The sequence below is a fragment of the Marmota monax genome, unplaced genomic scaffold (assembly GCF_021218885.2).
Source record: "Marmota monax isolate L192 unplaced genomic scaffold, Marmota_monax_Labrador192_F-V1.1 WCK01_AAM20220418_F8-fsc00215, whole genome shotgun sequence".
Taxonomy (NCBI): Eukaryota; Metazoa; Chordata; class Mammalia; order Rodentia; family Sciuridae; genus Marmota; species Marmota monax.
Genome location: NW_026695214.1, coordinates 827,584 through 839,827, shown reverse-complemented (window position 1 = coordinate 839,827; position 12,244 = coordinate 827,584). Strand labels below are relative to the sequence as shown.

Sequence of the window (12,244 nt, the reverse complement as noted above, 5' to 3'; positions counted from 1 at the left end):
GGCTGCACTATGCATTATAGGTGCATGGGGAATAAATAGCAACGTGCCTTGATGTTTGACAATCGCTCTGAGCAAAAACATTCCTTACTATAGGAAAATAAAGCTTAAGTAAGTTATATTTAGGTTCAGTTAAATATGAAGGGATTGTCAAAAATTGTAAACTAGCCACATCCCAGTGACTCAGAAAGCAGGAAGAATTCCAAGTTCAAAGTTAGCCTCAGCAATACAGCAAGACCTCGTCTCAATAGAAAGTAAAGGGGACTGGGGCGGTGGCATGTAGTAAAACGCCTTGGGTTCAGTCCCCAGTACCATCGGCACCCCACCGCCCCCGGTTCAGAAGACCTTTGTTTTATTTGTTCGTTTGGTGGCGCTGAGGCTCGAACCCAGGGCCTCACGCGTGCTAGGCAAGGGCCCAGCCCCCAAACGGAGGCCCTTTCTCAAGGCCTCCAGCGCAGCCTGGCTTTCACCCCAAGAGTCAGGCGGGATCTGCCCTAGGGAGCGGGTGGGCAGAGGCCTAGGGGCCGCTTTCCCCCACACTGCGGTGCCAGGAGGCCCAGCTCGGGTCGCTGAGGGCGCGCTGCGTGGGGGCGCCTTCCTGGGTCCCGAGGTGGAGGTGGAGGACCGGCCTCGTGCCAGCTGCCCAGGAGCTCCACTCGGTGGGGGGTGCGTCCCGGGGCCAGGCCCCTGTCCACACCCGGGGCTCCTGCGTGGGGTCGGGTTCCAGCCTGTGACAAGGCGTGTGCGTAAAGGCTGTCGGCGCTGCCCAGTGGGCAGCCCTGCAGGGAGCGGGGAGCTGGCGGGGAGCCCTGGAAGGCTGGCCGGGAGGTGGGTCAGTTCCAGGGCGGCCTGCCCAGGTGGGAGGTTTACAGTGGGGTGGGAAGGAAGGCAGAGAAGGTGGGGTGGTGATAAGGAGGTCACTGCGGAAGACCCCAGGTGAACCGTGTGCCACAAGAGGGAGTGGGTGCAGGATTCCTGCCACATTCCCTACGGCTAAGGGCAGTAGGGAATAAAGGTCCGGTCCATCTCATGGTTTTCTTTCTTTTTCTTATTTTGCCTTGAAAATCAGAAAGAATGGAGTTGGGGAGCCTCTTTCAGTGTGGTCATAAGGTAGATTGTGGATATGGTGATTCTGAGATGTCACAGGTGGAGACATCCCATGGAACAGGATGTTCCAAAATCAGGGAAAGTAGCAGGTCTGGAACTTTCAAAGGGTTAGAAGATGTGCGTAGGACCAGGGCTTGGCCTCCGGATCAGATTGAAAAGGAAGAATCTTGTTTTATGTCACATGGGCTCTTTAATGAGGAAGGTGAGGACTCAGACTTAGGAGGTACACTGTGAGGGAGGCAGAAGAATCCCTAATTCCCTTCAGAAAGGAGTAGATTGATTGATTGATTGATGAATTGGTGGTACTGAGGACTGAACCCAGGGCTTTTGCACATGAGGCAAGCACTGTACCAACTGAGCTATATCCCCAGCCCAGGAGCACATCCGAAGTAAGAATTCTGTTTGTACAAAGAGAGTCCTGGATGAAATACAGAGCCTGGAGTGGAGGTGTAAGTTGTTATAAACATGGTGTCCTGTAGGCTTCTAGACCCCTAGGGTTGCTCTGTGAACAAGGGAAATATAAGTTGGGATAGTAGAACATTGGACCAGACCTGGGCATACTTTCTGATCATCTACCCCAGTCCCGGGACCTCAGCAAACATTCTTCAGAATATTAATGTAACAGAGTTGGTTGGTGAAGGGACCAATCACTGAGCTGCCTGCTCAGCATCTCCCAACAACTTAAGAATTTATAAAATATTTATTCACTAATTAAGCAATATCCTACATGTGTATACATAGCTAGTCAGAAGTTAATGCAACCAACAGGCTATATTTAAGTACTTCATAATTGTTGGGATGTTCATTTACCTTTAAGTATTTGCTTACAATGAAAAGTGTTATATAGGGCTGGGGATGTGGCTCAAGTGGTAGCATGCTCGCCTGGCATGCATGTGGCCCGGGTTCGATCCTCAGCACCACATACAAACAAAATGTTGTGTCCGCTGATAACTAAAAAAAAAAAAAACTAAATTAAAATTCTCTCTCTCTTTAAAAAAAGAACAGAAAAGTATTATATATTACATGTTTTCTTAATCTTAAAAAGTAGGGGAAATATCCAAATTTTCAAAATTCTTCCACTTCTTTTGCACTGAAAACACATAGACCTTTAATCTATAAACTGTAATTGCCAATGCAGCAATGTCTACTATGCCAACATGAACCTTATGGTGTGGAAACCATTTTTATCCCCATTTTACAGATAAGATCACTGAGGCTGAGGGGAGGTTCTGTCCTTGTCTAGAGTCACAAAGGTGCTAAGCTTAGCCTTAGGTCACTTTGCTCCAGGCAGGGCAGAACCACTAGTATCCATTTTCCATGGTCTGCCTCTTAGCCCTTTTAACTCACCTGGTTTCCTACAGACTATAGCTAGCTCTGTGTACTGTACCCACCTCTCCCTAAATAGTCCCCTTCTCTGCCACTCCAGCTTTTAACGCTCAGGAGTCAGAAATTTTATTTAAGATAACCCAAGAACCTTGCCTGTTCCTGGTCAGGTTTCTATTCAGGTGAATGAAAACTGAGCCTTCCCTCCATTTATGTTGCTGGCATTCTTAGGGCCTGCCCATGCCAGAAACTAGGTAGTTTCTTTTAGGCCATCAGATCACTTTGAGGGAAAGCGGAATCAGCCACAAACATGGCTAAGCCTAGAGTGAGAATGTGGAGCTGAGTGCAGCTGATCTTTGATTAGAGATAGGTAGAGAGAGAAGGTTCCACCGCACGACCAGCACGCTGGCTTCATACTAGAGGTTCATAGCATAGAAGTTGACTAATGAGATCAAAATAAACACACAAAACTCAATTTACCTTTTTCTTTGACCAGGTCTGAGACGGCTCTCTCCTCTGGCTCCCGGTGGGGCAGTGAGGCTTACTCAGGACTAGCAGGAGAGAGAGAGAGAGCACGCCAGGGAGTGGCCTTTTATTGGGGAACAAGAAATTCAGGGGAAAATTCTATCCGATGAAGGTCAAGGGGGACAGCATTCCAAGGTCAGGGTCAGTGATTGGTCTCAGGGTCAATGGTCAGTCACACCCCCACACGGATGGGCTCTCGCACCTAGAGTGGGTGGGGATTAGTTCCAACACAGTTTAGCCAGAATGCCTCACACCCAATCAGGGAGGTGCCCAATCACGTGCGAGAATGGCTTCCCACAGAAGGTCATACTGTTAATGGGACAGCATGTGCGGTGTAAATCAGAGGACATCCCAGATCTGGTATTCAGTGGAGGTGAGGGAGAACTGTGAAGTTGTCATGTAGGTTTGGTAATTGAATTTAAAGCAAGAAGCAGGGCAAAATTGGAGACCTTTAGAGCAGGGGTTGGGGCTGCTCCAAGCACTAGGGAAGCTTGACATTTTGGTCATTACATGTGCAGCTAGGATTTTTGTTGCATCTGTCATGTGCCTCCTTGATTCCATGTACAGAGTGCTGTGTTGGGAGGTCACATATAAATGCCTGTGGTGCAGACTGAAAGAGTGGATGAAATGGGTGGAGGAACTGGAGATGTGAGGGAGGTGCCATCCAGAGTGATGTGCAGTCAGGATTGTGAATGGATGGCCCTCCAGGCACTTAAGGGAGAGAAATGAGCCTAAATTTGATTCTCTGGAAGACAAGAATGGAGGATCCCAAGGAGACTGGCTGATATAGGAGGGTTAGGGCCCCACTTAGCAGGCTGTGATGAAGCTTTTCTTCCCTCTCTCACACCTCTTTGTCCTAATCAGTGGAAATGAGGGAAAAGCAGGCCGCAGGACCACCAGAACCTGTTACTTCTTCCTCATTGGGGGTGGGCTAGAGGCTTAGTAGGGAATGGATATGTGGGTTGGAATGGGGGAAGCCAGAAGATCCTGGAGAGGAAATGCATCGTTGTTTGCACCCATAAAATTTTAATTTTGTGAATTTGAATGATAGCTAATGATATTGAAAGGAAATTTATTTCTGATATTTCTCCAGTGCTAAGGATGTACCATGCAGCAAAGGCCAGAAGGGAAGCAGTAGATGTGGTCTACAGGCAGATGCAGGGTTGAGAGAAAGGGTGCCTCAGAAGCTCCATGAGGGTCTTGGCAGGAAAGGCAAGGCAGGGCAGAGTGAAACGGTTTTAAGATTGTCGAATTTGACTAGTCGGCAAGCTTTGGGGCATAGGGACTATCCCTGGTTATAAGGTTCCAGGCATCAGGTTGATTAGTGTAGGGAAATATTGATGTGTGCGCCAAGTAAGGAAGTGGTTCAAAATATGGACTGGATCCCAGTGGAACTGGAAACAAATTTGGCCATTTGGCCCTACAATTAATAGATGCAGAACAAATATATACAAATTTGAAAACACAGAACAGGAAGCTGCTCATAATTGATGTCATAATTTTGGCAGGTCCATGTGGTCTCTGAGGATGTGACCATATATTTCTCCCAGGAGGAGTGGGAACTCCTTAGTGAGGCTCAGAGGCACCTGTACCATGATGTGATGCTGGAGAACTTTGCACATTTGTCCTCACCAGGTAAGTCCCTCAGCCAGTGCCTGAGGTGGGCGCTCCCCCCCCACCCCCCCAGACAGAGCTGATCTTAAGTTCTGTCTTTGCCACACCAGGCCATGGGTGCTGTCTCCTTCCTTGGTTTCCTACCAGACTATTGTGGGAGCCAGAGGTTGGTTCTGTGCACTGTATCCACTTCTGCCCAAATAGTCTCCCCTGCTACTCTAGCTTTTAATGCTCAGAAGTCAGAAATGTTTTAAGAGAACCCAGCAACCTTGCCTGTTCCTGGTCAGGTTACTCTTCAGGTGTATGAAAATTGTGCCTTCCCTCCTTTCATGTTGCTGGCATGCTTAGGGCCTGCCAGTGCCAGGAATTTCAGGCATTTACCTGGTCACTACATGTGAGGATTAGAGAGTCATTTCTGCAGGACTCTCCAATGGAAATTCGTATAATTTTAGATGGAGAATACTCTGGGTTATATGCTCTAGGTATACGCTGGCTTTTCCCTTTTCCTCTTTCATCTAGAACTGGCCAAGGCCAGGCTTAGGTAGTTGCTCACCTTAAGCACGGGACAGTGCCTGGGTCCTGTCAGGGTGGAATGCCAGGATTTACTCCACAATGACAAGAGAAGTTCAACCATCATAGCCCTGGCGGGTAGGAGCTGGGAAGAAGATTGATGAGAACTGAATGCAGATCATACTTGTAGGCCAGCTCAGTTTTATGCCCTTGCCTGTGACATATTTGTTTCTACTTCTCCTCCCCATTTCATTTCCCCCTCTTACTTATAGCCCCTAGTTCTTCACATCTCTGGCCTTCACCTCTTGCCAAATCTCTTCTTTTTAACTCTTTCTGGTTCTCTTAGCATTTGACTCAAGGTGTTTTGAGATCTTATACACCAGCCACTCTTACATAAGTCAGCTATATCCCTGGGTCTGGACACGACTTTCTATATCTGCTCACCAGTTATCTGTATCCATAGCCTCATTTAAGGCCATTTGAAGAGCAGTCAGTTGAGGGCTGACCCTCCTCCCTATTCTTTATCCCTCCTTGCATTTTTACCTATTGTAGGGCTCTCTGGTGGTGGGAATGTGCTAGGCCCAACTCTGTCCAGCAGGTCTTTCACTCATCGACTTTAGTGTTTAATTTATGTCAGTAATCCCCTGGACCAATCTGTGTGTGTATCCGAAATTTACTATGGTTCTGCCTGTTTCAACTAAAGTGATCCTGCCTATTATTAGTATATCTATTCTTACAGGTTGTTGGCATGGAGCTGTAGATAAGGAGATTCCTTCTGAGAAAGGTGTATCTGTAGGAACATCCATTCAGAAGCCTTGTGAGACATGCAGCTCACTTTTGGAAGACATTTTGCATCTGACTGTGCACAGCAGTGGAACACATCCTGAACATAAGTTGTTAAGTGTTTGGCAGAGCTTTACCAGCACCAACAGCAGCTGCTTAGATCAAATCACTGTGGAAGAACCATGGAGTTCACATAGCAGAGAGGACCTTCACAAGCAGGGAGGATGGAAAAGACTTTACTGCCAATTTCGATCTTTTTCAGAAAAAAGCTCTTCACAGTGGTTAGCTGCCGCAGTCTGGCTGGGCACAATTCACCAGCCACTTATCAAGCAGAAACAAACTTTATTTTTAGAACACATGCTGCACCACAGGAGCTCTTCAGGAATTCCCTCAGAGCCCAACTGCCACCACCTGCTTCCCACAAGCCTCTCAACCCCCCCCCCCCCACACACACACACACACACACTCCTCCTGCTCTTGAGGCCGATTGGCTGGGTCACGTGGGCAGAGCCAAAAGAGTCCCCCAGTGAGCAGCTCCGTGGTCTGAAAGGGCGGGGAAACAGCCCAATGAGCATCACTGCAGAGGAACCAATCAGCTGGCAGCTGGAAGTTTGCTGGGGCCACCGTGAGCCAATCAGCTGGAAGTTTGCTGGGGCTCCTTCAGCTGTGGCTGTCAACAGTTAGCCACCTCGGGACACCCAGGACAAGGAGGCCTTTCAAAATGGACAAAATGATTATGGCTGCAGTTATGTTGGAAAGACTTTTGCCACCAACTTATGTTTTTTGAGCACCAAAAAATCCACACTGGGGAGAGGCCTTATGAATGCAGTCAATGCGGAAAATTTTTTAGGTACAACTCCCGCCTTATTAAGCATTAGCAAAATCATACTAGACAAAAGCCTTACAAGTGTAGTGAATATGGGAAATCCTTCAGTCTCAAATATAATGTTGTTGAGCACCAGCAAATTCACATTGGAGAAAGGCCTTATGAGTTCACTGAATGTGGCAAATCCTTCATTAGAAAGTCCCACCTTATTTAGCACCAGAAATTTCTTTATAAAAAGATCTGACCTCATGGAGCACTAGAGAATTTCCAGGCCAAGGCCTTTTGAATGCAGTCAAAGTGGGAAGGCTTTTATTACACAGTCCTACCTTATTGGTGACCAGAAGATCCATACTGGAGAAAGGCCTTATGAGTGCAGTCAATGTGGGAATGTCTTTATGTTACATTCCACACTTATTAGACATCAGAAAGTTCACACTGGAGAAAAGCCTTATTGTTGTAGTGCATGTGAGAAATTCTTTATGTACAGCTCCACACTTACTATTCATCAGAGAATACACACTGGAGAGAGGCCTTTTGAGTGCAGTGAATGTGGAAAACTGTTTAGATACTACTCCATCCTCATTAGACATCAGAAAGTTCATACTGTAGAAGGGCCTTATGAATGCAACAAATGTGGAAATTCTTTATGGACAGCTCCACACTTATTATTCATCAGAGAGTTCACATGGTTAAAAACCTTACAAATGCAGTGAATGTGGGAAGTTCTTTAGATATTGCTTCACACTGAGTAGACATCGGAGGCTTCATTCTGGAGAAAGGCCTTATGAATGCAGTGAATGTGGGAAGATTTTTATGGACACTTCACACCGAATAGTCATCAGAGAGTTCACACTGGAGAAAGACCTTATGAATGTAGCAAGTGTGGAAAATTTTTTAGATATCACTCCACACTTGATACACATCAGAGAGTTCATAGTGGGGAAAGGCTTTATGAGTGTAGTGAATGTGGGAAATTCTTTAGCCACAACTCAAGTCAAATTAGACACTGGAGAAATCACATTAGAGAAAAGCCTTATGAGTGCAACAAATGTGGGAAAGGTTTTAGCCAAAATTCCCACCTCATTCGGCACCAAAATGTTCACATTAGAGAAAGAAATTATGAGTGCAGCAAATGTGAGAAATTCTTTACGAACAATTCCACAGTTCTTAGTCATCAGAGAGTTCATGCTGGAGAAAATCCTTCTGAGTGCAATGAATGTGGGAAAGTCTTTAGATATAACTCAAGCCTCATTAAACATACGAGAATTCACATCGGAGAAACGCCTTATGAGTGCCGTGAATGTGGGAAAGTGTTTAACCAAAACTCCCACCTCATTCAGCTCCAAAACATTCACATCAGATAAAGAACTTACAAGTAAATGTTAAAAAACTTCAGACAGAAATATGCTCTGATTTATAATTGGGAACTAGTTTTTTTAAAATTCTAAAATGCTGACAACAAAATTTATCATCATTACAATGTTAAAGTGTACAGTTCAGTAATTGTCCACATTGTGCAATGAATGTTCAGAAGTCTTTTCATCTTTTTTTTTTTTTTTAGGAAGAGTGAGAGAGAGAGAGTGAGAGAGAGAATTTTTAAAAATATTTATTTATTTTTTTTTAGTTCTCGGCGAACACAACATCTTTGTTGGTATGTGGTGCTGAGGATCGAACCCGGGCCGCACACATGCTAGGCGAACACGCTACCGCTTGAGCCACATCCCCTGCCCAAGTCTTTTCATCTTACAAGATAGGGAAAACTCTATGTCCTTTATTAACGACTTATTTTCCATTACACCCAGCCCCTGATAGCACTCTGAACTTCATTAGTACTCTCTCTAAGGAAAATTGTTTTGAATCTTATTATTTTGTGCCCCATTTTACCCGTCTTCAAAAGGATTAGAATTTCCTTTTTAAAGCTGAATAAAATCCCATATATAACACTTTATCTATACATAATGAGAATTGCTTTGCATTCATTTCATGTATTTGCTATGGAGGATAATGACTCCCATGAGTATATAGATAAAGATTTGAGGTTTTGCTTTTTAAAAATTTACATATATATTTGAGGGTGCTGCTGGGAATCAAACCTAGGGCCTCACATGTGCCCGTCAGACATTCTACCACTGAGCCACATTCCTACTCCTCTGCTTTAAATTCTTTTTTTGGTGTAGAGGCAGACATGGAATTGCTGTTTCATAGGATATGAGACATGGTTTTCATAGCAGGTGTACCATTTTGGAGTCTCATAAATAGTACAAGTGTTCTAATTTTTCACACCACAATTCTTTCTCTTTTTAAATAGTTATTTAAATGGATGTGAGGTATTTCATTGTCACTTTGATTTGCATTTCCGTAATGATTACTGATGAACATTTTTTATCTACCTCTTGCTCAATGTTCTTTAGAGAAATGTATATTCAATTCTTTTAACCCTCTTTTCTCTTCCCTCTCACTTTCTCAATGTTGGGGATGAAATCCAGAGTCTCACACATGCCAGACAAGCACTCTGCCACAGAGCCACATTCCCAGCTCCTTGTTGTCCATTCTTTTGCATGTGAGTATCTAGCTTTTGAACACTTTCTTCAAAAGACTCCTTTCCCAAATCAGTCCTTTCTGCACTTTCATCACATATCTGCATAAACATGAAGGTTTATTCCTGTGCTTTTCATTTTGTTGCTGTGTCAGCTTCTCATTACTGTGATAAATAACAGTAAAATCGATTTAGGACGTTTGCCAGGCACGGTGGTGCATGTCTGCAATCCCAGCAACTTGGGAGGCTGAGGAGAGAGGATTACAAGTTCAAAGCCAGCCTCAACAACTTAGTGAGGCCCTGTCTCTAAATAAAAAAGGGCTGGGGATGTGGCTCAGTGGTGAAGCACTCCTGGGTTCGATCCCCAATTAAAAAAAAGAATTTTGGAGGTTTCAGTCCACATTTACTTGGCCATTGCTTTTGGGCTCGTGACAAGTATATCATGAGGGGAGTGAGGCAGAGGAAGCCACTTCACGGCAGCCAGGAAGCAAGAAGGGAACAGGTTGGGGTTCCAATAACCCCTTCAAGGGAACCCCCACATGACATAACTTCCTCCCACTAGCTCTTGATTTTTAGAGATTAGTCATCCTCTAGTAGGGGCCACAAATCGGTAATCAAGCACATAACACATGGAACTTTAGGGGACACATAACCATCGCACTGGATAGTCAATGAACTAACTACCCATGTAATTATGAAGAAAATGCTAGTTGTGCTACAGGAAAATCAGTAAAAATGTACCCCTACTGATTTCTTTGAAATATTTACAGAATTGAATATTTGGGGCTTAATGGGTTATGAGGAAGTGGAGTCCTGCCCCGTTTGGATTCCCAGAATTTCATTTCTTGGAGCCCTTTCCTGGGCATTAGACCTATAATCACCAGGTAACTACCCAACAAGTCTCAGAAGCTTGAGGCAGAGGCTGGAAACTTATCTAGAAGACTGTGGCGGAAAACAGGAGGGAGTGCTGCTGCGCATGTGAATCAGTGAACGCAGGACTTACTGCACCTGCAGCAGTCTTAGGCTTTTCTCTTGCTTTAAACCTGTTCAGGGACTTTGGCTTAGACTGAGGTGATGAAGCAAGAAAGTGGAAGAAAAGGCTGTTGTCCCCCTGCCCTGGGATGAGTGTGAGGTTCAATTGAGCCAGGCTGGGGACTCCAATGTCCTTGTCCCCGTCTTGATCACTTGCCCCATCTTCTGGCTCTTCCCTGGCTCAGCTGATGGAGGTCCATCTCGTGAGGTGGTAGGAGGGAGGTAGTGCTTCCCCAGGCACTCTTGAACCCCCACACACAATGCTAAAACCTGGGTGGAGGGGTGCCTGCTAAGTTCTATGCAGATCTGGTCCTTATGGCCAGAAGATAGGCAGAGAGACCTTTGAGGCCACTGCAAAACCTCCAGGGGAATATTGGTTGAAGTAGAACTGGTGGAGTGGAAAGACGGGATACATCATAAGATCTCAGATAGAGATCTTGGAAAACTAGAGCCTACAGATTTCCTGAAACATCAAATGTAACTGAGAAAGTGGGGAGTGAAGGCCCAGCCCATATTTTTTGCCTTAACATCTGAGAAAATGGAGCAGGTTTTGGAGAACTGAGTTTGGAGCATGGCGATTCTCTGACATTTCAAGTCATAGATGTTACTTCATTGACCAGTGGTCATTCAGGTTTGGAGTTAAAGTGGACTGAGTTGGAGCTTTGAAAGTGTGGAGAATAGGAAACACACCAGGGCATGCCATAGATATCAGGTTTAGGAAGGATTCAAAAATTGTAATTTCAGATAGGCCCTGTGGTGAAAAAGGGAGAGCTGAGGCTGGAGAGCAGAGCTGGGGAGGTCAGTATCTCTAATGATCCCTCCCTCTAGAAAGGAGGGGACCCACTATAGGAGGGATCTGGTGCTCTGCCTACAAAAGGAGACCTGGATGGTAAGGGATAGAGACTGAAATATGCAATGGTAGTGCATCTCCAACAAGTAATAGCTCACTAAATAATTAAAGAGGCTGTTAATTTGAGGATCTTTTTAATGAGATTGTCTTTGCTGTTACATAAGCAAGCCTGAATTTAACCTGAAAATGTTTCTTGTAACTAACTTAAAAGAAACAAACTAAAACGAGCATCAGGCTGTCACAATAGGCAATCAGTTACTGGTTATACAACTAAGGACCTCCTTCAAACTACATTCAAATAAAGCAAATGCCTCATCTTAACATACCCAAGTAAGGCAATACCTAGCTATAGCAATTCTAATGAGGTCTTTGCTCTTCTTGGGTATAAAACTTTCCACTCATGTGGAAAGTGGGCAGTGCTCACTCGATCTTTCTCAACTTTTGAGTGTTGCCCTGTGGGGGAGCCGCAAAGAATGCCCACACTCTTCCAGGCCTGATGCCGCAGATTCTGACCAACCACTGCATTTGCTCTGGTTTGGGCGGGGTCTAGCCTGGATAGTACGATGGTCTTCTTTTTGGGATGTGCCCCCAGGGTTGAGTTACACTGACCCGTCCCTTGTATCCCTGCCCCTTCTTCCCTTTTCTGGATAGAACTTTCTAAGAATAAGAGTCCCCCCCCCAATAAAAGCTCATTTCCCAACGTGTTCTCTCCTCCCCGCTTTCTCTCCCTCCCTGTCCCCCCCTTTGTCTCGCTCTCCCTGTCTCCTTTCTCTTGCGCTCCCTCTTGGGGAGCCTGAGGCGAGAGCAGGGAACCTGTCCTGAAGCTTGTGTAGGGTAAATCGTGTCTGTGTCTTACTTGGTGCCCCTGCAGTTCACAGGGTGATCTTAAATCCAGCTACCCACGCAGGTCCGGGGCAGCACTGTCCGATTCACAAATCCTTCTTTATGCAAAGAAACTCTTAATATATATATATATATATTTTTTTTTTAAATCGGGGAATGAACTCAGGGGCTTTACCACTCTGATACATACTCTTTTTTCTTGGAGAGAGGGCCTGGGTTAGTTGCTAAGCTGCCTCACACTTGCAATCCTCTTCCCTCAGCCTGTGAGCGCCATGTTCTCGTGTGTTCCACGGTGCCC

The 12,244-nt window shown here is 45.3% G+C and overlaps 1 protein-coding gene across 1 annotated transcript; it reads left to right on the top strand.

Annotated features, from left to right (window-relative positions):
- Positions 1 to 7,378: 7,378 nt before the first annotated feature.
- On the top strand, positions 7,379 to 11,963 carry LOC124084139 (zinc finger protein 17-like; the record flags this gene model as incomplete). The annotated part of the gene is given in 2 exon segments (XM_046431117.2): positions 7,379 to 7,517; positions 7,520 to 11,963. Coding segments are annotated over 2 exon segments (669 nt in total), but the record flags the coding sequence as incomplete, so codon positions are not given.
- Between the last annotated feature and the right edge of the window lie 281 nt (positions 11,964 to 12,244).